The 27,603-nt window shown below is 39.7% G+C and overlaps 1 protein-coding gene and 1 non-coding gene across 2 annotated transcripts; both read left to right on the forward strand.

Annotated features, from left to right (window-relative positions):
* Positions 1-906: 906 nt before the first annotated feature.
* On the forward strand, positions 907-16,906 carry GPR37 (G protein-coupled receptor 37). Its single transcript, XM_036862807.1, has 2 exons — positions 907-2,785; positions 15,571-16,906. The coding sequence occupies exons 1-2, from the start codon at positions 1,760-1,762 to the stop codon at positions 16,387-16,389; spliced, it is 1,845 nt and encodes a 614-aa protein (XP_036718702.1). The 5' UTR covers positions 907-1,759; the 3' UTR covers positions 16,390-16,906.
* Positions 16,907-20,213: 3,307 nt separating this feature from the next.
* LOC118901381 lies at positions 20,214-20,360 on the forward strand. Its single transcript, XR_005021356.1, has one exon. It is a non-coding gene; the product is annotated as a U4 spliceosomal RNA (small nuclear RNA).
* Positions 20,361-27,603: the final 7,243 nt, after the last annotated feature.

A 27,603-nucleotide genomic window follows, 5' to 3' on the forward strand; every position in this document is an offset into this window, starting at 1 on the left:
GTGGACATCTTTTGGAGGGCCATTATTCTACCTACCACAATAGGCATCATTTCTCATTGTGTTTTCTCCTGTCTCTCTACATGTTCCCTTTTTTCAAAATGTGTTTATTTCTTCCTCTATCACTTGCTCTCTCTTAATCAGTTTGTCTGATATTTGTCTGTCGTATTAGCTATATCCTGACAGCTGTGGCCTGAGTGTGGGGTTTTATAGTATAAAAGGCTGGAAAGGCCTGGTCAGCCAGGCTGGAAGTTCTGTTCAAGTTAATTTCCCCCTACCTATCATTTCCTTCTACTTCATCAAACAAAACTACTTTCATTGTGGTCTGGGTGGTTCTAAAGTAACCCCTGGTAGGATGCCTCCTAACCCCGTGTTAAAGGGAAAGGGGTATCCTTCGCATCCCCACTCTGCGTCCCACTCCCAGAACTGCTCATTCTCTATGATGGAAGCCTCTGAGCTTCCTTTCTTTCCCGTCCTCAGTTCTTGGAAACACCTAAGGAGGCGAGCGCCTCACCTTACGACTCCCTCGAGGACCCAGGCCTGGAAGCGAACGCACGGATCTCTCCCCACAACCCGGCTCTGGGACCGGTCAGGCTGGTTCAGACATCTGGGGAATTAACATGTCCCGCCCATCCCTAGCCTCGAGCCGCGCAGGCTCCGCGCCTCCGCCCTTGTTCCCTCGCCGCTTCCAGCTCCTACGCGTGGAAGCCGCTACAAAGGGCTTGAATGAAACGTGTGTGGGTTTAGTGACCTCGTAAGCCACCAGGGGATCCCGTCTCCCCACAAACCAGCGCATCTCCCGCAGGAGGCTGAGGAGGGGGAGGAGGCGAGGAGCGGAGCGCGGGGTTTCGCGGGCGCGCGCTGCGGCTGGAGCGGCGGCGAGGGGCTTCCTGGCCATGCACCGCCTCGCCCGCGGCGGTTCCGGGCGCCACACTCTCCGCCCGGGCTGCGCCCGCTGTCGCCGCCACAAGCTCCTGCGGCCGCCGGCACTGTCCACCGAGGAGCAGAGCTAGCCCTCCCCATCACCGACTCCCTTCTCCGCGGAGACGCGCCGCCCGGCAGCCCGCGCCGCCCCCTGGTCAACTTTGAGCAAGAGGACAAACAACTTCGGCCGTGGCCGCGGGCTTCGCATCCCGCTTCTCCTGGTCCGCAGGAGCCTCGCGAGTCGCTGGGGTTAGGTGGGGCGAGAGTTTCCCCGGCGCGTCTGCGCGGCGTCTGGCCCTGGGCAACCTGTTTCCAGCAAGCGGGAGCGGGAGTGTGGCTGCTAGTCATCTGAAGGTGGGGAGCTCGTTTTTCTTTCCCTTGAAGCGCCCTCGTCTTGCTGCTGGATAAAGCTATATCGAAAGCGTGTAAATAGGCAGAGCAACTGTTAACAGGAAGGCAACCGCCCCAAAGGCAGGGAGGAGCGTGGGGCTTCGTCCGGGCTTCTCCCAGTCGCAACATTAATCAACAGTCAGGCGTTGGTTGCAAGTTTTCAAGGTCAGCCACCGGCAGCAGCGATTCCCTCTCTGAATCTTGGGGATACGCAGCGCTCGGGTTGGCTTGGGCTGAGAAATGCACAGGACACCAAACGAGGAAGGATTGTAGAGGGGAAGGGCTGTGACCCCAAGACCCATCCCCCCAACCTCCCCCTAATCTCCCGTCCCCCGCTGCAGGGGCGGGGGTTAGTATGTGACATGTGTCTAACTCTCAGCGGCAACTTTGGCAGCAGGTGTCGGTCCTAAGCAGGAGCCGCCGTTGCCGGGTGCGCCCTCGCCCAGCCATGCGGGCCGCGGGCGCGCCTCTCGCCCGCACCTCGCGGCTGCTGCTTCTGCTACTGCTGGAGGTTTCCGCTTCTCCTGTCCTCGGGTCCGCCCCTGCGCCTGGGAACGAAAATTGTCTGGGAGAAAGCTGTTCACCTACACTGATCCAGCGTCGCAGCAGGGACGCTTGGGGACCAGGAAATTCTGCAGGAGACCTTCTGCCAACCCGTGCGCCCAGGGAGGAGGAGCCGGAGGCAGCGGTGCGCTTGGCGCCTTCATGGGACCCACCCGCGGCCCGCGGCGGTGACCCAGGTGCGGGCGGAGGGGCGGAGGCGTCGGCAGCGGAGCCCTCGGGACCTCCAGCCAGACCACCTGGCGCCTGGAGGTGGAAAGGTGCCCGGGGTCAGAAGCCCCCGGGTACTTTGGGGAGAGGGAACCCCACGGCTCTCCAACTCTTCCTTCACACCTCAGAGGAGAAGGAGAAGGGTCCCAGAGGCGCTGGCATTTCTGGGCGCAGTCAGGAGCAGAGTGTGAGGAAGGAACCCGGAGCCAGCGACCTTTATTATTGGCCAAGGATAGCCGGGAAACTCCAGGGTTCCCACCACGACCCCCAACCCAAGACGGTCAATGGACCGTCGGGGCACGAAGGGCGGACGATTGCACCCCCTGGCAGGGCGCTGGCTCTGAATGGGTCCTCCCTCGAAGGAGTTCACGAACGAGGGGGTCCTCGGCGGGGGAACAGCACGAACCCGCGCTTGCGACTGAAGAACCCTTTCTACCCACTGAGCCAGGAGTCATACGGAGCCTATGCGGTCATGTGTTTGTCGGTGGTGATCTTCGGGACCGGCATCATAGGCAACCTGGCGGTGATGTGCATCGTGTGTCACAACTACTACATGCGGAGCATCTCCAACTCCCTCTTGGCCAACCTGGCCTTCTGGGACTTTCTCATCATCTTCTTCTGCCTTCCGCTCGTCATCTTTCACGAGCTGACCAAGAAGTGGCTGCTGGAGGACTTCTCCTGCAAGGTCGTGCCCTATGTAGAGGTAATGCCTTCCAGGGGGTCTCAAGCTACGGGCTTTATTCATTTCCGGGATTTATAGCATCAGACCGGCTGCTCCACGCACCTACCTGGCTGCTGAAGCCCTTCACTTTTTCTCAGGGTCCCTCCCTCATTTCTCTTGCCAATCATTTATAGACATTGGTATTTACATACTGGGCACAGGGGCGGACCTGAGCAGCTTTGTCCACTCACTTTCAAACTCATCTGCTCCTGAATTGGGAAATAATTATGATCTCATAATGTATAGAATTGTTTAGATTTTAAATTTATCTCTCTGAATTATGGTTTTATACATATAGATTTCTGATTTGGAGACTATCAGAGATTCTAGAGTTAATAAGTAGCCAGTCCATGACTGTCATTATTAGAACCTAGCAAGAAAAAAAACCCTGCATCACTTATCTACTAGGTTTCTAGTGCTCCAATATGATTTCTTCCCCAAGGATATTATCACATTTCTTCTTAAATATCAAAATTGCAGTAATAGTTTATTTAACAAAAGAAACCTGCTTTTCTTTGTTTGTCACTTGGCCTGGATATATTAGTAACCTCCCAAGTTAGTTTGTCTGGCTGTCTGCCATGCTATCCCACCTAAATTCGTATGTCATTTCTGTTTCTCTTTTTTTCCTTCTCAATTTTGTAACCATTTTATTTATTTTGTATGAATGAGCTTAAGCAAAAATAACACTTTGTACATCATGGCACAGAATTTATTTAACATTCTCAAAGTATATAGTATATATTTGTCATTTGTTAGAGTATAAGGGATTGGCTATTTTTCCAAGACTAGACAATTTCTTAAGAAGAAGGGGACACATAATAGGTTCCAAACTTTGGAAACGAAAATCTTTGAGTAAAATTTGACTGTTAACATCCTACAGCTAGTGTCCTTAACCGTTATTATGGTAGTTGGAATTTGCTCTTTAAATGGCATTTTTTTTAAACACCAGCTCTTGGAAGGAGCCCAAGTGCTTTGTTGCCAGTTGTGTTTTTAGCCAGTTGGCCCTTGATTTACTCCATTCACACTGCCCATTTCATTTATGGAAGCAGAAGAAGGGAAACTGTAAATATTCCAGAGCCCCTGATCCTGTCTGGCACCAGGGCCAGTGACACTATGTTCAACATTGTTCCAGGGCCTAATGCTAGGGGACAAGTAAACAGAAAACCATACCTACTTAGAAGGGCCAAGGCAAGAGACTGTAAATAAGACCCTCTGTTATCCTGGCAGGAATCAGATGCAGGATCATTCCATGCTTGCTAAATCAGCTGTTGCTACTTTACCAAGATCTAGGATTTCTCTTGTTGCCAAGCTCCAAGTAGCTCCGAAACATTGAAATACTTGGTAGACAGCTCATTTTTGAATTGCAGAGAAGGAAGTGAAATTTATGGAAGAGAATATGTGTCTACCAATTGCCTTTTCAAGGTCAATTTCAATTTAAGATTTCTCTGATTGTTTGAATAATGCAGAAGAAATTGACGTATGCAAAAAAGAGACAAAAGTAAACTATAAAGTGAATAGGAGAGTTACCTCCAATAAGAGGGAAGCATACTGGCTTGTTTTAAATGTACTGGACAGGATGAAATCATTATACCTTAGAGGGAAAAGCAATAAAAAGGACAGAAAAAAGAAACTGGGGAAAGAAAAAAAATTACCAAAGTTCTTGAAAAAAAACTTTAAAAGAAAAGAATCCCATTCAAAGTCAGGAAAGAATATACAAACTTCGGCTAGTTTAATGAGACCTATGAGTTTTGAGTGATGGTATTTATCATGTATGTGTTTTAATTTTCTTTCTCTCTAATTCTGAGGATTTTAAAAAATGTATACTTTCATTTGTATTTCATTTTTAAATTTAATTCTCAGCTCCTTAAGAAAAACAATTATTATTTTTTACTCTCTATTTCCCCCCTTCTTCATAGCCCTTTTCTATTTTTTAATTATTGGTACCAGGCTCTTTTTTTTCCCCTGGAAAAGCAAAGGCTTGGAGAAAAAGATTCACTCATTTTTTTTTTCTTGAAAAATTAAACTATAATGTACATTTTTACTGTTAGAATAATGAATAAAAACCTTAAGATTTAGTGTTTCTATATTCATACCTAATCCTAGTCTTCTGAAATAATTCTGTAATGTTTCATCATACTCAGTGAAAATGATGATCAGACAGTAGTATCAGCTCCATACTTCCTGATTATGAGGACAATCCAAATCTCAGAATAAAGCATTTCTACTTCCAGGAGGCACTGCTGTTTTCACAGAAGTAAGAGGGATCTAATGCCTATTCCATGTTGGGTTTCTGAAAAAAACCAGATGCTAATGTGGAGATCTGCTTCAGGAAGTTTATTGGGGTGTGAGCTCAGGTTCAACACCTGTTAGGGAATGAAGGAAGCAGGACTGGGCAGAGAAGGACGTTGAACTGTGATGCAGATGCCACAGAGACCTCAGCTGACACCACAGGGAGCTCAGAGCCGGGGTGGTCCTAGAGGGAGGTCCTGAACGGAGGCAAGACGGCCCAGCCTTTATAGCACCTAACAGACCAGTCATTGGATGCAAGTTGCTCCCAGGAAGGGGGCATAACCTTGAGCTGGGTGGATCTCTTTGGTTAAGGGCAATTGCTAGAGAGGGATGCAGCTAAGAGCCATCAACCACCCATAGTCCCAGCAGCTGGGGGAGATCAGCATTTCATTCCTAAAGGACTTTTGGGAAGAAGCAATCTGGGTGGGGAACCACAGCAGCCACTACAGTGGCTTTTGAATTACCACGTTAAATTAGAACCAGATGGCATTCTAACCCAACCCCCTCATGTTAAAGATGACACATGACACTCAGAAAAGAGAAATGACCATCCTACGTATACATATTTAGTCAATGGCAACCAGACCCTTGTTCTCAACACCTGATGTTGATATTTGTTTAGTAGGCAAACATCTATGAGGCAAAACAGTGTCCAGTGAGTGTTTTCTTTTTCTTTCTGCTCCTTGGCATCTTTTAAAAAGATTTTTGTATCCAACAGACAGGAAAAATAATAAGCCCCGTTAACATCATTTGTTATATGATGAAATCTGTAGCTCTTTATATTCTTAAATTTCATCGTTTCCCGTAGATTCCATAGTTGGTAGCTCATTAAATTTTAAAAAATTGCAATAATCTGAGACAATGGCATTTTTTCATGTGCCAGACATGATTATTTTAATAATCAAATAAAGATACATAGGTTATATTTTATGTTCTTAAAAATCACAAAGTGTTCTAGATTGGGGAGGACATTGCAAATCTTTTTGAAAACTTTCTCCCTGATTTGCCCTCATTCCAAATCTTTTTCTTCTTGACCACAAGACTTCTGAAACTTACTTGACATTTTATCTCCTTTATTATCTAGATTTTGCCTTTTCTTTACTTTCTAGTCTCTTATATTTATTTTACTTGTTGGATATTCTTTTCTTCCCACCACACACCTTCTTATTGATTTATAATGTATGATTTACCATTTTTCTAGTAGTCTTTTTTGCCTTTTTCAATGTTTTTATTTTTAAATTTTTCTTAGTTACTTAAAAATTTTAACCACGATTAATTTTTATTGATCTTTACAATTTTTCTCTCCCATCTTCTCCTTTGCCTTCTTTTCCTGCTCTACCACAGTTCTTTTTTTCTACAGCTTGAGTATTAGCATAATCTTAAGGAGGAAGTAGAAATGGGGGGAGAGTTGGGTTTGTGTAGAAAAATAGGTGTTTCTTCAGCAGAAATTATAGGTCTTTGCAATTCGCATTCAACTCTTCTTTTTATTTCAATTTGTTGACCAAAGCTTAAGGAGAACACCCAGCTTCCAGAGTCTCCCTCTAGAAAGAGAGGTTTATTATAATACTGCTATGAGTGGGAACACAGTAGGAACATTTGTAGTTGATAATTTCTCTCTTTCTGTCCCAGGATTATGATGTCTCTGTGGCCTAGTGATAAGTCCCATAAAGCAGACGGAATGGTAGGAAAGGGGGATAGGAGAGAAGGAAATCTGGGTGGATGGTGGCCATCCTAACAGCCACGTCATTTTAAACTGGTTTGTCAGAGACTCACCAGAAAAAACTATACTCAAAGCAATAGTTGTATGTAGAGAGAGAGCGTGTAGATGTGGGTTGGATATGGAGGTCTGGGTGTAGATTGCAGTAGTAGAATGGCAGAGGAGTTCCCTACCACACCATTCTCGTAGGGATCTAAAAAATGGTTAAAGCCAAATAACTCAGGCATTGAATGTGGCTACTAGAACAGCTCTCTGCTAATTATTTGATGAAAGCCAACCAGAGTCAGTGTATCACGTGATCCAGATCCACTGCTAACTATTTATTTCCATTTGGATGTTAATTGGACGTTTTGAATAATATAGACAGCTCCTTAGTTTAAAGAACTCAAAGCTTCATGGTGAGTGGTAGGGAAGGAAGAAGACTTCAAATAGTTCTAAGTTAACCCCAGATCTAACTGTATTTTTATTTTCCTGGGATACAAGATTCCTGCATGAGGGTGGGGAGTGGATAAAGGGAAAGCATCTCACCAGGGCCGCTGGACCAGGAATGATTTGTGAAAGGTCTAGAATCTTTCGTGATGAAAAAAGCCGGATTCTCCAATGGCTTTAGAAATATTGGTTTTAAACTGAGTGAGCAAATGACTTTTTCATAGTCTTAGATTGTAGTTGGCACTGACAGATACGAAAAGAAGGGTACTGAAGCTGAAGATGATATTGCTATACAGTTTTGTGAGTCTACACAGATTTCCCTAAAACTCCTAGATTCAAGTACTAGCACGTTGATCACGGCAGACAGTAAATTTGCTTGAGGGGTGGATTAGCCATTGGGTATTCTGATAGACTTTTAAGTGGAAACACAGTTTTGTGAGCCACTTGAAAGTTGCTAATAATGCTATCAGGGAAAATAGACACACTGTGTGAGAATTGTGCTTAACAAATATTGTATGACCTCCTATTAATCCCTTTATAATAATTTTCACATTCCCATGCAAGTGACAGTATTTGGCTGATAACTCCAGCAGAAAAGAAAAAAAGTATAAAGTGTGCTCCTATGTATAACTCCATTCATGAACAGTGTACGGTGAAGTTTACTGAATTTGGGTTCCACGTAAGAAATAAAAGCTTTATGATATTCAAATGTGAAATTCAAATAATTTCCTTGACTATTGATTGTAATAAGAATGTCATCCTTTTTTAAATCTTGCCAATGAAGTATAAACAGGAACATGGATTTTTCTTTACTTGCCTTCTAGAGATATTAGTTGGCATTCAGCTTTTAAGGATTATACACAAAACAGCAGCACCCAATAACTGATTAAAGAACAGCTTGTATAATTCATTATTTTCTATAGTCCTTTTCCATAGATGTCATCATTCATTCATTTATTTACTATCCATTCATTCATTAAACATTTATTGGGCTTTTCTGCTATGCTAGATACTATGTTAGGAGGGAACAGGAGTGGAAGAAGAAGGGAAAGAGGGGAAAAAGTTTCCAAAGATGAGTAACATAGATATGATACTGCTATTATAGACAGGTGAAATCATGTGCTACAGTGTGATGAATACTATAAAAGAGGCTTAAACAAGGTGTTATGGAAGTTCAGGCATGGCTCTGGAATGGGTCAGCTCACGTTTGTACTTAGTTATGACCAAAGATGGAGAAATTCAAGTGAAAACTATGTTCCCTCTCATTCTTTTTCAAGCATGGTCTTACGCTTAGTTTTCATAAATGCATACAGCCTAGAGCCATGGTGAAAAGTTACAGCTATGAAAGTCTTTTAATTCTTGTTTTCTCAATTCTTCCTGGGATAGGATAGAACAATTGGGCAGATGGGACAGTCCTAGAAATTTCATTTAGAATACAGAATTATTCAAAATATTATTAAATATTAAATTATTATTTAGAACACACTGCCTGAGATAACCATTCCTGCTTTAGAATTAGTCGTCCTTATTAGCCATAAGGACATTAAGTAAATCAAATTTTTTAAAGTTTATTTAAATGAATTGTTTAATTAGCAATGTAATAACAGTACATTAAATTGAGTCCTTTTCTTCTGAAAATCTCTAAAAGTACCTATCGTTTGATTTGACCTTAGAGAACATAGGAAGAAAGGCTGATGAGGGAGATACTTTAGACCCTATTATAGAGTTGGGGAAAGGGAAGCATAAAGAATGGACCTTCCTGAGAACTGGATTAATTTCTCAAGCCCACAGTCAAAGTAAGGACGTATCCTCAGTTCCTGAGGGCTGCCAACGTATCTGGTTATATCAACAAAACATCTCTCAACAGTGAAAAAGAAGCAAATATTTCCACAGAAGCAAAATAGATCTGAGCTTATGAGTGTACCCAAGGCTGAGGAAGTAAGGGTCTACCTTGCCCTTCACCCTTGTACTGCATGGGCCTTGAGAGAGTGATCCCACCTTTAATAGCTCTTCCTATGTGCTGCAACTAGGTTTAACAGTGTCCCATTGGAAGCACAGGGATCTGAGTCTGGGATGTGGACCGTGTGGGGAGAGGGTGGGCAGACTGCTATGCAGGGAGGTTTGTCTCTGGCACTGCATTTCTGTGTCCATCCTCCAGGGATCCTCTGTCTTTTTTTTTTTTTAACCACAAATTGACCTGCCAAGGTCCCATAATTAACTCAACCTTGTTGCCAAGACTAACTCTTAAGTATCCTTATGAGAATGGTATTCTCTGCACCAGAAGAGATGATCTCACCTAAAATTTCAAGGTTGAGTGGAGAATGGAATTGCTACAACCTCAAATATGGGCCCTTTCTATTTGCAAAGTAGGTACAGATACTTTCCACAAAACCTCCAGAAGAACCGGATATCATCACAATTCCAGACTTATTCTTGAGACAGAATACTTTCAGTTTGTGAATTTTTGATGGTTTTCAGTGTGCTCTGTCAGCACACTTGAATGGTTGATAGCGTGAATGATGCCAAGGTCACTGATTTTGATCCTAGCCTAGAATGAGTCATTTCAATTAGGTCTATGACTGTACTCAGGGCTGCCATTTTTTTATTCCCTTCTCGTCACTCCCTGCCTTCAGGGAACTTTCCTCCTACCTTTACTGTCTTCTCCTTGGTTCAGATTTCTCTTATATAGGAAAAGCATCTGTTAACTAATTCACAGTAAGATGTGAAATTTAGAGATACATGCCTTTTAAAGAGGAATGAATAAAGAAAGGGTACTTCCTTAACCTACTACCAACAATGGAATTTTGGTTAAGAACAGAGAAATTTTGTCTTAAAATGTGGTTTCTCATAATTACCCAAGCACAAATGGATGAGGCCAACTCTGATTTTGTCTTTAGTTTAGGTTCACCATCATGCAAATCAATTTCGTTAGTCACAAGAAAAAAATAGGTGAAAATTTGTTACTGCTCTTTGGAAACTTGTCAGAACCCTTAGGTGAAAAACAAATTCCAGTTCATTTTAAGATTGATTAGAAACATCATAATAATATCAACGGTTGAAATGTGGACTTTGAGCTTGTGGGAAATATTACATTTTGAAATGAATTTCTAATTATTGAGAATAAATATGGAATATATAAATGCTTTAAGACCTGTTGATTCCAATAGATGGCTTCCATTTTAGGACAAATGATGTTAATCTTGCTTCATTTGCATTTTTGCACTAATGAGCATTGGCATATTTATAATTAAATTATAACATTTTAGATAAGTTGTAGTAAAATGATTATTTTTTTTTAACTGAAAAGGAATGTACTTCTACAGAAGTCAGAAGTTGTCATTGGTAGGAATGTCAAGGTGGGACTATAAAGGTAAAGAAAGATTTATAGGGTCAAGACAAATTTTAGGATGATATACTGGCTTTTAAATAGTCTCCATTGTTTTTTAAATAAGTAAGAGCATGTTATCAAGTTTAAAAAAAAAGGGAGGAAAGTTGAAAATGAGGCAATAATGACAGTTGATATCTTCATTGGAAATCACATATAGATGAAATAGCCTGGATATAATAGAAATAGATAGATATTTATGATATGTGACTGTATCAGATTAAATCTCAGTGATACTGATAAAGGTAAGAAACCTTCTTTTCAACGGTGGAAGAGTGGCCATGAAGGGCTCTGTTTCATTTCAGAGATGTGTATGTCCTTGTGAGGGTTGAGACAAATCTCTCCTACTCTATATTTTGGTTTGGAAACACTAATGCAAGTGTGATGATTTGCATGCACTCTGAAATGAAGACCTTTTGATAAAGGCCATCTCATTCGCAGCAGTCTGATAAACAGGGGCTCTGAGAAACATGCTGTCTCCACTGTTGCTCAAAGAAGTGTCTGTGGTGGGGAAGTTGCCCTGAAGTGTTGCAAGGATAAGGATATGGAAAATGCAAGAGGAAGCCAGGGCACACAAGCTCAAGCCATTTAGAGTTTCAAAGGAAACTCTACCCTGTGCTCCTCGTGCTTTTTTCCTGACCGATTGTTAGGTCTCTAACCATGGACTTATAATAGGTTATCATTCATGGCTCAAATGAATGGGTTTTGTTAACAATAACGCCCTTGTTTCGAGAGTTACTTGTATACAAAGGACAGCACATAAATAGATGCACTTAAACATCTTTTTGAGGTAAAATATAAGTTAGGCTAGAGTAAGTTGTCATGACTTTGGTTAGAAATTTTCCTGTTTTATAAAAATCAGTGTATTCCAGCCACTTCACTGCACTTAAGCATGTAGATTTGATTTCATATGAAAGAATTTTTGCTTGGAAGTACATTGGTCTTTTCTTTCCCCATCAGTGTTATCACTGATGTATATCAGAGGGTTTAGCAAAAGACACTGTTTATTTGGTATGAGTTGTACCTTCATAGCTTAACCTCATTCATAAAGGTTTCCTATTTGTCTGTCTGCAGTAAGCTTTTGAGAAATGGAGCAGTAGCTAAAACAGGAGTTCCATAGATGACTGTTTTTCTTTTTTTTTCGGCCACGCCATGCGGCATGTGGGATCTTAGTTTCCTGACTAGGGATCGAACCCATGCCTCCTGCATTGGGAGCGTGGAGTCTTAACCACTGGACTGCCAGGGAAGTCCCGACTGTTTTTCATAAAGTATCCACGTGCTCTTTCTTCACCTCATTTTGAATGAACTTAATATAGTACTAGGTAAAGATGGTGGCCAGGATTTCCTCAAGGCTGGATGTTTGTATTGAGTTAGCACCTTGAGCAGTGAGGAGAATATTTTGACACTGGAGCTGCCTCTTTCCCACGTGAGTGTCTCCACTTGCCCTGTGCCTGTCCAGTGCCTTGAAGCAACGCTGCAGGTGACCACAGGTGACCACAGCTGCCCACAGCCTTACCACTCTGGATGTTGACTGGACAGGGGCTGAAGTAGCTTTACTGTTGTTATTCCAGGACACAAAGAAGAGCAGAATATTGCTGTTGGAAGAAAAGATTTTAGATTTTGTTTAGATTTTGTTTTAGATTTTGTTTATTTTGATTATTTCGATTCTCTAGTGTCTGTATTTTGATGCCAATCCCCTCAAAATTCTCAGTACCTTATTTTCCCCACTAGTTAAAGATTTCTGCTTCCAGCTTTTCTCTGATCTTGATTCTCACAATTAATAGTCTTGTCTATTCAAAGTGTTTACAGTTCTGCTTTTGTTGATGTTCATTATTCCTTCCATTGCAGTTTAATTAATAACAGATTGCATCTCACTCATTCCAGCTCTCAGAATATTGCTTCAAAGAACTACCCATCTAAGCTAATGCTTAACTGCTTTACTCCCAAGAGCATATTTCCTAGTGATATTGAATTTTAGCAATCAGATATGGTCATTAAATGCAGAAGATCCAGCCTTCATGATACAGTTTTATAACTGTATATAATCGCACCATGCATCTTGGTAGAATTTCTAATGAGCTGTATGTAAACAAGTACATTTAAAAATTGTGATAGAAATCTTTTCATGTTACCCCAGCATTTAGCATTCTAATTACATGGATAGATTCCATATCTGAGTAGGCAGAAATTAGCCCACCACCCATTGTCCAGATGATTTTTATCAATTAATTTCTGAGGCATGCAGTTAAGCCTTTACAAAGGTTTACAGTCTCCTGTAAATAATTTGGGAAAGTACTGAACTGGGACCTTGTACCCTTTTTGCTCTTTCACATCATAAAATCAAGTGTATAAGTGAATTTACAGAAAAATATCTGGAGTAATGACACTGCAGGCAGTGGCGGCAGGAGGGAGTAGCTATGTGGGACTGGCATTTGGGCTGTAGTTGCTGTTGGCAACTGCGCAGTAAGTGCTATCTGCATTTGGGGCGGTGTTTGCCTCAGCGGTTCCTTTAACAACTCTCTCTGTAGCTCTTGTGACCTTCCTGGACAGTTCGCCCCCTTTCAGCTGGATCCTAATTGCAGAGGATCCTATCAGAGAGAAGTACAATTTGAAAATAGGAAGCTGGACACAGGAGCTTCCTGAAATTTGTGTATGACAACTGGGAAGGTTCCCTCAATCCATGATTCGTCAAATATGTTTGAGGTCCTCAGTACTGAAGCTCTTGGGAGTATGGCTGAAGAACTGAGCGTCTTCAAATAAGATACAGCGTAGAAGGCTTCCTGAGCGAAAAATTGAGGCACATCTTACTCTTGCTTAAAATTTGTCCCGTTGTTTTTTTTAAATCTTGTGAGATGAATTATACACAAGCTAGAACCCCCCCACCCTTTTTTTTTTTTTTTTTGCTTTTTGAAGCAGTGAACATCTTTTAATTAAGAGTGGATGTGCAGCACCGTTTATGATATCTAAGGAGTGGTAATCTAACACACCTGTCTTGGTACCTGTCCACCCACATTCATTTGTTCTTTGCTATTACCTCTCATGAAATGCTTTGTAACAGACTTGGAGATAGGTATGCAAATGCTAGCTCCTGTGATAATTGGTCCAGATTTTAAATCTCTAGATTTAAAATTAAAGAGGTTAGTCGGGGAGAAGACGCTATCTCCTGTGTGTTGTGCGTTCTTTGTAAGGAATGATAGAAAATTACCAAGCACATAGATGTTCTGAGCCTCTAAGAGATTGCTTCTCTTCAGAGTCTCGTATTTTCAAATCACCAAGCTGTCCTTTTAACAGAAATGTTATTCATAATTTAAAAAGAATGCACAGCATAAACCTTTGTAGCTTTGTATTTGTGGACTGACTCAGGATACAGAGTGACAAGGAAACATGCACAAGATTTGCCTCAGTGAAGACAGTGCAGAAAGCCTTGCTGAGGATTTGTGTACATTTGATGGCACGAGAATTTTTTTGTTTTTGTTTTACAGTCTTATAGAGAGATGAATCAAAACATTTGAAAAGCTAATATGTAAATTAAAACTTTCAAAAATCTGTAAAATAAAATACAGCAATTTCCCAATAATACTGTTCGATGTAGACCTTTAGAAAATGGCACATCCTTGTCAGATTTGCATTCAAACTATGACATTAAAAAAATTACTGACATTAGAACAAAATCTGATTTTAAGACAGTTGCACAGTGTGGACTTCAATTTTAGAATTATTTTGAGTCTCTAGCAGAGATGCAAAATATATTTCCATCAAGTCAAACAACTCACTAAGTTGAAAGTTAATTTTAAAAAGGTGAATGTAGAGATGACTCTTTTTTCGTGGCAGGCATATTAGATTGATTATTTCTTATACCGGTGTTTATGGGAAACTTCATGAATTTTGTAGTACAAGAACTGTGGTTATAAGTTCAACCGTGTCCTCTTGATTTGCCCTGATCTAGACTTTGTTGGTCATATTTTGCTTCATTTTTGCTTTTCAAACAGTTAACCCCTCATTATATCTCATTTTCAGACTGTCTCCACCAAGTTATGAGAATAGTCAGGACGTGGATACAGTGTCCTTATTTCCCACATGAGAACTAGTAGACACTGACTAATGTGTAGTGTGTAAGAAGAGAGATTGTTTGACATTGGAACTCTCGTAGAATCCACAAGGCAAGTTGTCATCGTTCTGGGGAGAGTGACAGCTTGAATGTAGTAAATAAACAACTAATGTTTTGAGTACTAAAATTGTTAGGACAAATGGTTTTCCTTTTGTCAACATGATCCCTTCGAGTTCTAAAAATGTAGACATTAATGTATAATATATATATATATATGTATGTATATATTTCCTTGCCCCTTTGCCAAGGCATGACTTATGCCTATCATTCCCACTTCGTGGGCAGGGGAGAATGAATGCAGGCATTTGGGGTGTACCCCAGAGCATCCATCCACCTAGGGAACTTTCTTTTAGTCTCCTGGTTTATCTTAACCCTCATGAACATTTTACATCCTATCCATTGTCCTTGTTTAAATATATAAATAAAGACTCTATTTATTAAACATGAAGTTATTTTAATTTCCCCCCAAACAGCGGGGTAAATCTGATGCTCCCAGATGATTGCTGTGTTTATCTTGTGACTTGACAACCACCTTGCCCCTCTAAGTTGACTATGACCTAGCTGATCTTCATGGCTCCTTCCAGCTTTAATATTTTTTGGCTCCATGACCCTGAACCACTATATTTCTTCTTCTTTTTTTTCTTCTAGTTTTATTTGTTGTCCTTACAATGATTCAGCTGAAGTCACCAACCCAGTTACTCATGCCTCATTCCAGGAAATCATTTTCTTTCTTTCTTTTTTTTTTTTTTCCGTACTTTTTGCCCATTTGTATTTATTGCCTAACGTTTTGATCTTTCAGAGATGACCCAGGAAAAATATATTCTGTGTTCCTCCCGCAGGCTGCTTCTCTCGGAGTTACTACGTTCACCTTATGTGCTCTGTGTATAGACCGCTTCCGTGCGGCCACCAACGTCCAGATGTACTACGAAATGATAGAAAACTGTTCTTCCACAACCGCCAAACTTGCCGTTATATGGGTGGGTGCTCTCCTGTTGGCACTGCCGGAAGTGGCGCTCCGCCAGCTGAGCAAGGAGGACCCGGGCTTCAGCGGGCGCGCCCCCGCGGAACGCTGCGTCATCAAGATCTCCCCGGATCTCCCCGACACCATCTATGTTCTAGCGCTCACCTACGACAGCGCCAGACTCTGGTGGTACTTCGGCTGTTACTTCTGTTTGCCCACACTTTTCACCATCACCTGCTCTTTAGTGACTGCAAGGAAAATCCGCAAAGCCGAGAAAGCCTGTACCCGGGGGAATAAGCGGCAGATTCAGCTAGAAAGCCAGATGAACTGTACAGTCGTGGCTTTGACCATTTTATATGGATTTTGCATTATTCCTGAAAATATCTGCAACATTGTTACTGCTTACATGGCTACAGGGGTTTCCCAGCAGACAATGGACCTTCTTAATATCATCAGCCAGTTCCTTTTGTTCTTTAAGTCCTGTGTGACCCCTGTCCTACTTTTCTGTCTCTGCAAACCCTTCAGCCGGGCCTTTATGGAGTGCTGCTGCTGCTGTTGTGATGACTGCATCCAGAAGTCTTCCACGGTGACCAGTGACGACAATGACAACGAATACACCACAGAACTGGAGCTCTCACCTTTCAGTACCATACGCCGGGATATGTCCACGTTCGCGTCCGTTGGAACTCATTGCTGAAGCACAGCCTTTGGTTTGCTTAGGTTTCTTTATTTGTTTCATTTTCATATCCTGTGAACGTTTTTACTTCGTATTTTTCCTTAGTGGGAAAACATGCAAAAAAGGAGAGAAATATTAACTACTGTAGAACTGATTTTGCAAAATAATATCTGTGCTTCAAAAAAAAAAGTTTATATTTAGTTATTTAAGAAGTATGAGGAAGCCAATAGTTTTAGATCATTTTATCTGGTATGGTGCTAATATTTTATTTGAAAAAAGTGACTGCACCTTAATTAATTGCTAACTTTCTTTTGTTCTTTTAAAAATATAATCACTGTATATTGATTATAGCCATGTGATTTTGTAGGCTATTTTATGTTTGAGTTGTGATCGAAAGTATATTGTATATGGTATCGTGAGGTGAGTTGTAGTTAAGAAGCATTCACAAAGTAGCACCAAATAAATTACACTTTATTCTTTAACGTCATTGTCAATCTACTTTTAACCAAGATTCAATAAATCTTTTAATTGCCTTAAATACACAATTACTGATTCTATGCACAATTCAAAATCAGCCTTATTGTTTTATAATTCTATTTTCCTTTAAGGTGGGCAATCACTATGATATAAAGACATTTTCCTAACAGTACTATTTTATATGCATGATTCATAAAACTATACTGTATGTTTAAAAAATTGTATTTTTAATATTCAGCTAGAGATATAAAATTACTTCCAAATATTTATAAAATATGAATAAATAGACAGCAGAGTAGGAAGAAACTATCTTTTTTTAAAAAAATTCACCTCTGAACTAGCATGTAGAGCTACAGGTTTTCCCATGAAGAATTATGAACAGAACCAAGGACTAAAAAGCAACCCACTTGTCATCTGATTTCATCTAAACACTGACCTTTGGAGCACCATGAATTCTGTGTGAAGCACTTTGAATTCTAATTTTTCTCCTTTTAAAAAATGAACTTGATTAAATCTGTGTGACTTAATTTCTTTAAGAAATTACAGTAGTGGAATAATAAAATATTTATACATCTTGATTAGAACACTTGAATATTCAAATACTACCTTTAATTTGATATTCCATAAACTCCCAACAAAAAACTAACCCTCTCCATTTGAATTATATGAACCCCTTAAGGAGTTCAAGTTCAAGCAGTTGTGTAGGATGCCTGCCATGTGGGACACGTGCCTAGTCAGATGGCAGAGGCAGTGACTTGAACGACACAGCGTGGTTGTAATGTTGCTGTCTTCAGAAAAATCATATAGGGGAACCCAATTTTCTGGCTGGAAACTGCCCTATGTGTTTTCTGCTTGTCAATTTCTGTACTATTCAGCTTAACTGGTACTTTCTTTCTTCCAGACTGTATATAACATGATGTTCTTTAAATCGTTAAACTTTAGTACTAGAAAAATTAAACGTACTTAATTCAGACCACTGGTCTTCTGCATGAAACCCAGATTAACTAAAAGACAGTGCCCAGAATATCTCCTTTTTCCCAGTCCAGTACTCTTCAAAGGGATTTTTTCCCCTACTGTCTGTATTCTAAGGGGTTTGCGGAAGAATAAAAACAAGGCACCATTGTCCTCTTACAGATCCCTGTAATAGGTCTTTGGAAAACAACTGAGGATGCCTAAATTAGCTTTTGGCTGCTGAGCAGATCAACAGTTATAATTCCACAGTGTCTCTCATGATATTTAGTCAACTTTATAGATCAGGAAACTGATTGAGCATATGGTGTAGAAAAGGTTCTGTGTTATAATCTGCAGTAAATAAAAGTAAATAGAGCTTAGTGTCAGACTTTACAAAGGCAGACAGGGGTGGGATGAGAAGAAAGGAATAAGACACATATGTAAACAATTATGATGTAAGCTGGGACCGGTTGGGAGGGTATAAAGTTCTGTGATAATTCAGGGAGAGCGCCTCAGATGGGAGGAAGTCATGAAAGGTTTTCTGGGGTACCTGGAGGGACAGACCTTCAGAAGGAGTCGATGAAAGGCAGTGCGAGAAGTGGACACTTCAGGAGGAGAGAGATTACTAAGCAGAGGAATAGAAGAAGGCATCCTGGGGTGTGACTGAAGAATAAATAGATAAATAGTCCAGTTTGGTTCCTATGCTATGTGTGAATAGAAGCCTCATGAAGAATACTGATGAAAATATGTGAGACCATATGATAAAAAGGTATGGCTTTATGTCTTTGGCATTCCAGATGCTCTGTGTTCACATGAGAAGCCCTGCCCTCCCTGTCCCCCGTACTCTCATACAATGTGTTCATTAGCAGTGCGGCATAGCAGCTTCTGCTCCCCGCATTCATACCTGGTCCTGAACTGAAAAATATTTTGTAGGCAGCTTGATTCCTCTGAGAAATATTTAAAATACTTCTATCAAGAAATTTTCTTCTCCGACCCTTCCCTGTCATTTTAAAACTTTTAAAAATTAGATGGACTTTTCCTGATCATCAAGGATTCTCCAAGATAACAGGTTGAGGTTTCTTCAATTCAATGATTTGAATTCATCTTGCATTTTTAAATCCTCTTCAATTACCTTCTGTTGGTTTGGCCTTCTCTGTTCTCTTTCTAGGCAGCATATTCCCAGTATATCCGATTATGGTAACCCTTCTCATAAAGAAAGAGGAAGAGAAAACATTAAAAGTTTCTACAATTTCACTATCATGTCTTTTTTTTTTTTTTAACATCTTTTTTGGAGTATAATTGCTTTACCATGGTGTGTTAGTTTCTGCTTTATAACAAAGTGAATCAGTTATACATATACATATGTTCCCATATCTCTTCCCTCTTGCATCTCCCTCCCTCCCACCCTCCCTATCCCACCCCTCTAGGTGGTCACAAAGCACAGAGCTGATCTCCCTGTGCTATGCGGTTGCTTCCCACTAGCTATCTATTTTACGTTTGGTAGTGTATATATGTCCATGCCACTCTCTCACTTTGTCACAGCTTACCCTTCCCCCTCCCCATATCCCCTTATGAGTGTTCTCTCCTTCTTTCTGGGGAGTAGAAAAATATATGCTATATTTTCTTTGTCCTGGTCTTTTAGTGAAAGCAATTGAGGAGTATTTACTGAACCCCAGTTTTGCTTTGCTACTTAGATTGTTAGTTTTTGAAATCAAAGCATTCAGCATGGTGCCTACAATAGATCGGAATTACATTACTTCAGAGCTCAAAGTGATCTCAAAGTCTTCCAGTATTAATTACCCAGCTCTTTTTTTGTATGTACCAAACTGATTTTCTGAGAAGTTAACTGAGTTACCCAAGGTCACATAATTTGACCCTGGTTGAATACTGACTTATCATGAAAATTCTAAGAATAGAAGATCTCCTTTTAGGGATTATAAATAATAATTCTTTTCTACTTAATCAGTTGGCTCACAGCAGTCTGTGAAATACTGTCTTGATTAAGATCACATATAGTAAGTGTTCAATAAGTACTTGCTCAATGAAAGGATAAACAAATCTTTAAATGAAAGAACACTCAGAAAACACAGTTTAGCAAAAATACAGATGGAAAACCAGGACTATGAGTTAAGAAGGTGTGACAAAAGGAAAAGTAAGAAAATATAGTTTTTTGGTAACTGTGTTCAGACCATAAAATTAGCGGTCCAGCACTAATCAAATTATGTAAATATCTATGGCCATATACATGGTATATATATGTTCTGGACAAATTATAAAAACTGGATGCTATAATTCACTTTTCAAACCTCTCTATCCCACAGTTATTAAGTCCAGGTATTCTAGAAGCCACGTTAGTCCTTTGCACATTTTATTCTTTCAATCATTCACTCCATTCATTCAGTTAAACGCCTATTGCCGGCTTTGTGCAGTGGCAGCATTGTAGCCAATGAGGTTTATCTGAGGCACAGTTATTGCTAATTGAAAACACCTACATGCCAAACACTGTGCTAAATCCTAGGGACAGAATAGTGTGTGATTTAGATACAATTCAGTCTCTTTTGGAGTTTATATTATGTGCAGTGCCTACACATGAGATTATTCCCTACTCATAGATTATTCCCTATATCAAGTATTTAGTGAAAATGTGAGTAGTGCTGAGAAAGAAAAGTTCAGGAAGAAAAGTGCTCTGAGAGTTTGTTATAGGGGATCCTGACCTAATGGTAGTGTCAGAGAAAATTCCCTTGGGAAAGAGCTCAGGTAGAGGAAGGGAGTGTATTAAGGCTCCGTGTGGATGCAGAGAGAGCAAGTCCAGGAACCAAGAAGGACCAAGAAGTCTGGCATGCAAAAAGCAAAGGCAAGCATAGAGCAGCATGAGACCAGAGTTGGTAGGAAACAAATTGCTGTTCATCTACAAAGGGTTTCGGTTATATATGGGTAGAGTAACTTCACTTCATCAATGTTAGACTGCCCTTCTGTGGTTCATGGGAGACTACTTATCATTGTTATTAGTAAACTGACTTCCTTTTATATTTTAATATAACAGCCTCACAATTGTTTGATTTTTTATTATATTTCACTGAATTGTGTTTCCACACTTTCACCCCAAATATTGCAATATGAAGTAGGATAATAATTCATGAACTGAAGAGACTGTATTGTTATAAGTAGAAGATAATTATTTACAATCAAGTTATGAGACCTTTGATTCCTAGAACTCTGGTGCTAAATCAACTGTCCATTGCATTTGCAAATTTGTAGAGGATTAGCAGTCTTTTGCTTCCAGTGCTCAGAATTTAAAGATTGATTTTAAAAAGTTATAGTAACCAATCTCAAAGTGATCATTCTCTTGAACTAGTAATACTTTAATCAGTTGCATGGCTGTTAAATGAAACCCTTTCATTTCCTGTTAGTCCAACTGTTGTCAATTCCACAAACTGAATTCAATATTTTTCTTCAATTTTTGAGAGATATAAATAATTCATATGCAATACATTCTGTGAAATCCATAGAAACCTTCTGAGTTGAATGCCTTGCTATATAGACAGGGATGTGACTGGTTTGTTTTACTCTCTCTCTACAAATACACCAAATTTAAGTATAACCATAGACATTTTAAAATTTCCTAATTAATATTTATTTTCCTGAGTTTTAAGAGAAAAAAATCTTTTGTAATTTTATTCCTTTTATTTGTATTTGTATTGATAATATATTTAGAAATTTAGGTCTACCAGAATTTCTTTTCCCTAATCAAATAAAGTATGATGAACTTGCTAAGATTTGAAAGTTTGGTACAGACAGAATTTGGAAGTTTAAGGGAACAGTGTCTCTGAGGAGAAAAAGAAAGAGAGAGAGAAAAATAGTGAGAGAAAGAGAGAGAGAAGTGAGGAGAGGACATTTGGGGTGTCTAGAAGAAATTGTGATGGTGTGAGGGAAGTTTTCAAAAGAGTTCATAAAAATGACATAATCATATTTTTTCTTAGACCCTCTTCTCTCACTAATGACTTTTGTTCCGAATTGTTTTTAATTCTGTTTACCAAGAAGAGTGGGCTCTGATCACCAGCGCTTTCAAGGCAATGGAACAATGACCTATATCAGGAAGCATTTTGGTAGTGGGGAAGTTATGTTGGGAGGTATGATTATGTGCTTTCGTCATTCTAAAAACACACCCGTGTTTTTAAGAACATGTTTTAAACATGTAGACACATTTAAAAACTCTTCAGCTTGCTTCTATCACATTGACATTTCAAGTTTAAAGATTTTAAGAACAGTTTATAAAGACAAATATGTTCTTTTGTGAATTACCAGTATATGAGCAGGAGGGACATCAAGAATCACACTTAAGTCCCTGAAAGTCACGTGTGCCATGTTTTCTTTCATTTTGAAAATATGCTCTTGTACCGTATAGTTATGCTATTGTGGACAGGGTTTTGTTCTATTAAGTTTTATTCCTGCTTTCGCAACTCCTAGAAAGAAGACCTTTTTGGGTTTGTTTCTCTATGTTTGGCTTAGCCTTAGTGACTTGGTGTTGGGGTAGCATTCTGTCCTGCATTACTCTGATTTGAATTCCAAATTGATTGCACAAACCCCACATCAACAGGTTGGCATTATTCTATGGGCATAATACAGTGATTGTTGGAGAAGTGTGGCTTGAAAGTCCACCCAGGGTGTCAGAGAGTAAATGGACCTTTTGTTGGCTTTGGGGGGTGGATTATTTTTCTTTGTCTTGCTGATTTTGAGATTGTTGGACAGAAATTTAACTTTTTCTTTATTTTCATTTTGGCAAGAGATTAAAAAATCTCAATAGTGTTTCTTTACAAGGCTTCATTGACTTCCATAAAACTTGGTTTCTGAATTAACTTTTATCTCCTGAAAACCTTTGGGCAGGACAAGCCGGGCATTTACATGGCATTTGCAACAATTAGAAAGTTCACTGGTTGGGACTGATCTTTGGTCACCGAGTTTAAAAAGATGGGATGCTGTAATGCCCACTGATTGTGTGATTGTTTAAACCTCACTCATAAAGGATTTTAGCTGAAGAGTCTTTGTCTAGGGCAGGCCTGTGAGATCCAGCTGCAGTGGTCCGGGAATGAATGCCTTTGTGTCAATGGTCAGCTCCCTCTGATATTTGATCAGCCCGTATTTGTATGGCAACCTATTTCTACATCAGCAAAGTATGCATATAACGCTGGGCTTTGTAATCTGGTTGAGAAAATGTATGGGTGTTCAGAGGTTTCCCCTATACTGTTACCTTTGGATGATTAAATCTAGTAGAAAGAAGTGTTATGTGAATAATGAAAAACACAGAATGATCAGATGAAGTTGAGTTAGGACCGTGACTTTGTTTCCAGTGCTGCAACTTCCTGTGGCCAAGATGAGCTATCTGACTCGGCCACTTCGATTTTTCAGGTTAACTAGAAAGTTTACAGAATCTTTATTTCATTTCCTCCAGACCCAAGGACTATGTCATCAGGCTCCAGCCACTGAAAAAGGAGAGACAGTAAATTTTATGTTAGAGTCTTTTGGAGAGTAGAGAAACTCATACAAAGCCAGCTACACACACACACACACACACACACACACACACACACACACACGCTGCTATACAATGATACAGAAATGGAGAGTTAAGCTGGTCATACCGTTTCCTGGTCTAGCTGTGGTAAATGCACTTAAACCTCCAGCGTCTTTCTGTTTTAAATGATAATCTCAGAAAGTCTCCAGCAATCCTTACATCATAAGAGACTAGGAGCAATGTTTCTCTACAGAAATACAATTGGCATTTACGACAAAACAGTTCTTTGTTCTTTGTTAGGTGTGACTTTCCTAATATTGCCGCATGTTTAGTATACCTGACCCCCCAGGACCTAGATACCAGTAATATCTTCGAGTAGTTGTTCTAGAGAAAGCTCCTTTCTTGTCATCCCCATCCCCCATATTTCCAAGTGTCCCAGGGAAGCTAAGGAGTGGTGCCAGATCAAGCAGATTGCGAACCTCCGTAATGTATTATTATTACTGAAATAATCTGAAAAATACAGAGGCATAGCCATTACCCATAGTTTACCACGTTTCATGAAAATTAGAATTTAAAAAGAAACATTCAATCCTAAAATTATAGAATACATACAGATAACTCCCGACTTTAAAAATATTATCCCAAGAGGGTTTTTATTTTTTTAATTAGTTATTTGTAACTTTATACACACTTTTCCATAGAAACTGTTAGGCTATATCTTCAAAATTTATTTAACAAATCGTAGACTTTTTTTTGAGTGCCATCCGGTAAGAGATCCTACAGAGATGAATTTGCCAAAGTCTAAAGTTTGTTTCATGTCCTTGAACAATTTCAGCATAATCCAGGGACAATGTGACTTGGGTTGACAAACTCACTGATTGAGATGTGATAGAATATCAATTAGTTTGTGTATTATGGGGTGTATATACTTGCTCCACGGCGCTGTGTCCTGCTATCAAAGACCTGAGGCTTTACATGAGTAACCACCACGCGGGTGTTTGGTGAGTGAAGGGAAATGACCGGTCGGGATGGTTAGTCCCCTTAGGTCATGGCGATGCCTGGGCAAAGTCCTTTCATGACTGAGATGCCCATGTCTCTTGGATTCTTCCTTTTGGAAAGTGATAGAGAAGCTGCAAGAATTTACTTCTGTGTTCACTTCACTCATTAAATCGAATGCTGTTTCTAGGCAAGTTGACTGTCCCTGCATGTCTAAGAAATGATCTGTTACCTCCTATTTACGGTTGACATTAATTTTACCTTCAGAAGGAGAAAGGTCTTCCTTATACCTCAGGGTTACTCTGAAAGAAACTCAGAGCCATCTCATTTACAGCAGATACTCATTATAGAGGTAACATAGCATCAGTAACAGCAAATATTTATAGTACTCACTGTATTCCAGAAGTGGAAATAAACATAAAGTGTTAGAAAACAGGTCTTTGGTTTTTTTAAAAATTAATTTATTTAATTTATTTATTTTTGGCTGCATTGGGTCTTCGTTGCTATGCGCGGGCTTTCTCTAGCTGGAGCGAGTGGGGGCTACTCTTGGTTGTGGTGCGAGGGCTTCTCACTGCGGTGGCTTCTCTTGTTGCGGAGCGTGGGCTCTAGAGCATAAGACCTTCAGTAGTTGTGGCTTGCAGGCTCAGTAGTTGTGGCTCACGGGCTCTAGAGCGCAGTCTCAGTAGTTGTGGCGCACGGGCTTAGTTGCTCCACAGCATGTGGGATCTTCCTGGACTAGGGATCGAACCTGTGTCCCCTGCATTGGCAGGCGGATTCTTAACCACTGAGCCACCAGGGAAGTCCAGGATTATTATTAACATCAGAGATCACTGGTTTTCAAATGTTTTAAATCAAGTAAGAGAATAGAAATTGTAATCATATATTTAAAAGAGTAAAGTAGAAGTGCAGGTATTTTAAAAATCTTTAATAATAAAAGTGTATAATCATCTCCAACATATTTCAGAAACACACTAGTAAAATATTGCAAAAAAACTACTCATTAGTTTCTGTAGTTTTTGTTTCCTCACACAAATTATCTCTTCATCTATGATCCCTAATACTTTTCTGTTGACTGTGATATTAAACTTAATTTTAAACTATTTTTACTACTTATAATATAATATTGACTTTTTTCCAAGCTGGCTGAGGAAGATTTTAAAAAATTATCAAAAGTTCTACTGGCAGGAGTCTTACCATGTGATTCAAACAAAATTTTCAAAAGATTGAAGTCATATAATGCTTAGAGGTAAACTAGGTTTTAACACTTAATATTTTAAAATTCATGCTTTTTCCCTCATAAGAATAAGTTAAAGATACGATGGTTTAAAAATAAATATTATGAAAATAATGACTGCAAAGGCAGGCATTTAAGCCTTGAATCAGTTGTCCAGGAGGATACATTTTTTTTTATGTTCTCTTAGAATACTATGTCTGCTTTTAATTAAATGTCTGAGAAAAATTTTGTATTGATTTATCAACAAGAAAGTAAACCTTGCCACAATAGTCAATATCAGTTACATAGAAGAGAATAAACACCAAACCTCTCAAACTGAATAAAAATATCTTTTCCATTGGAATTCAATGTGTTGCTTTAAAAAAAAAATAGAGGTGCAGCAGGGCAATCTCAATATAGAATTTTTATTAAGTTTGGGTAAATTTAAAATCAAATCGAAATTGTGTAAAAGAGTTCCATTTTGTCCTAATTCTCTAGAAATACTCTTGTCAGGGAGCCAAAAGGAGATTTCTTTATTGGATGCCCTAAAATTTCGCTTCTTGAGTAATCGCTCCCCAAAAAGCTCCTGGCCCTGCAGAACCCCATGTGGAGCTCATAGAGGCAATGAGCTTCAATGTGTAGTATCCAATTCTTCATTCATTTTCCAGCATTCCTGTTATTTCTTCAGGCAGCTGCAATGGAGGGTGTCAGGATAAATTTATGTTTGAAATGGGTACAGAAAAGGAAAAGGAAAAGAATTGCAAATCTGAGGAACTTAATGCTTCTGAAGCCTTACTCTCAGGGCTCACTGTAATGTTGATATTTCTTTCTCGGCATTCTTTTAACGTGGCTTGTCTCTGTGCCAGGATGTCTGTAGCTTCAGTTGGAAGACTCAAAGGGTGGGGGGCAGAAGTGATCTGGAGGATCACTCATTCACACATCTGGTGGTTGATGCTGGCTCTTGGCAAAGACATCAGCTAGGGCTATGGGCTGAACACCTACTTGTGACCTCTTTATGTGACCTGAGCTTCTCACAGTGGGGAGGCTGGGTTCTGAGGGTCAGTACCCCGAGTAGAGCCAGATGGAAGCTACATCTTTTTTATAATCTAGCCTCACAAATCATATAGTGTTACTTTATGGGTTGGAGCAGTCACAAGCCTGCCCAGATTCAAGGATTGGGGAAATAGACTCCACCTCCTGATGGGGAGTGGCAGTTTTGGACCAGAATATGGGTTTGGGGAGTATATGGGACCACAAATATTAATATTACTGTGGTCATTTTGGAAAATACACTCTTTTGCATCCTGTAGAAAGGCAGCTCTAATCACTAAATCACTTTGTCACAGAAAGTCTAAATCTGCTTTAAAGCAGCCCATTCATTTGCTCTAACCTTACTCTCTGCACATGAATAGTATAAACAGTGTATTACATGACAGCTCTTTATACACTTAAATTCTGTCACTGAATCCTTCTTTTCTTTATTTAAATACCCTCATTTTCTTTTAAAATCCCTATGGATAGACTCTGACTTATCAGTGTACTTAAAATGTGATATCCCAAAGTGAACACAATATCCCAATGTTTCAGGCCAGGTTGTAGAAAAGAATAAAATAAATTGTGAGCCTTCTTATTCACGTATTATACCTTAGATGGTGTAGCCTAAAGTAACTACCTTTTAAAAGTAAATCACACTATTATCTTAAACTGGGTACGTTGCTAACTAAATCTGATATTTTATTCTGTTGTGAAAGTTCCAGCTTGAGTAATTTCTTTCCTATTTTATTTTTTTTTTCTCTTCTCCTTTCTTGCTCCCTCCCTCCCTCCCTCCCTTCCTTTCCTCTTTATTTACTGTTCCCTGAGTTTAGAATGTGAACAAGCATTATTTTCTCCTCCAAATGTTCTTCATAATCAAATTTAGGACAAAATTTATGCTAATTTAGCCTATCAATTTCTTTATGAAATTATAACACTGCCCTACTCTCAATAAACCATTCTCTCAGGTCATATACTTACTGGCTCAGTTCTTTATCCATGGCAGATGTAAAAATCCATGGCCATGAAAATTAGAAATGAGAAAAAAGAGTTT

Source organism: Balaenoptera musculus, chromosome 9 (genome assembly GCF_009873245.2).
Source record: "Balaenoptera musculus isolate JJ_BM4_2016_0621 chromosome 9, mBalMus1.pri.v3, whole genome shotgun sequence".
In the NCBI taxonomy this organism is placed as follows: Eukaryota; Metazoa; Chordata; class Mammalia; order Artiodactyla; family Balaenopteridae; genus Balaenoptera; species Balaenoptera musculus.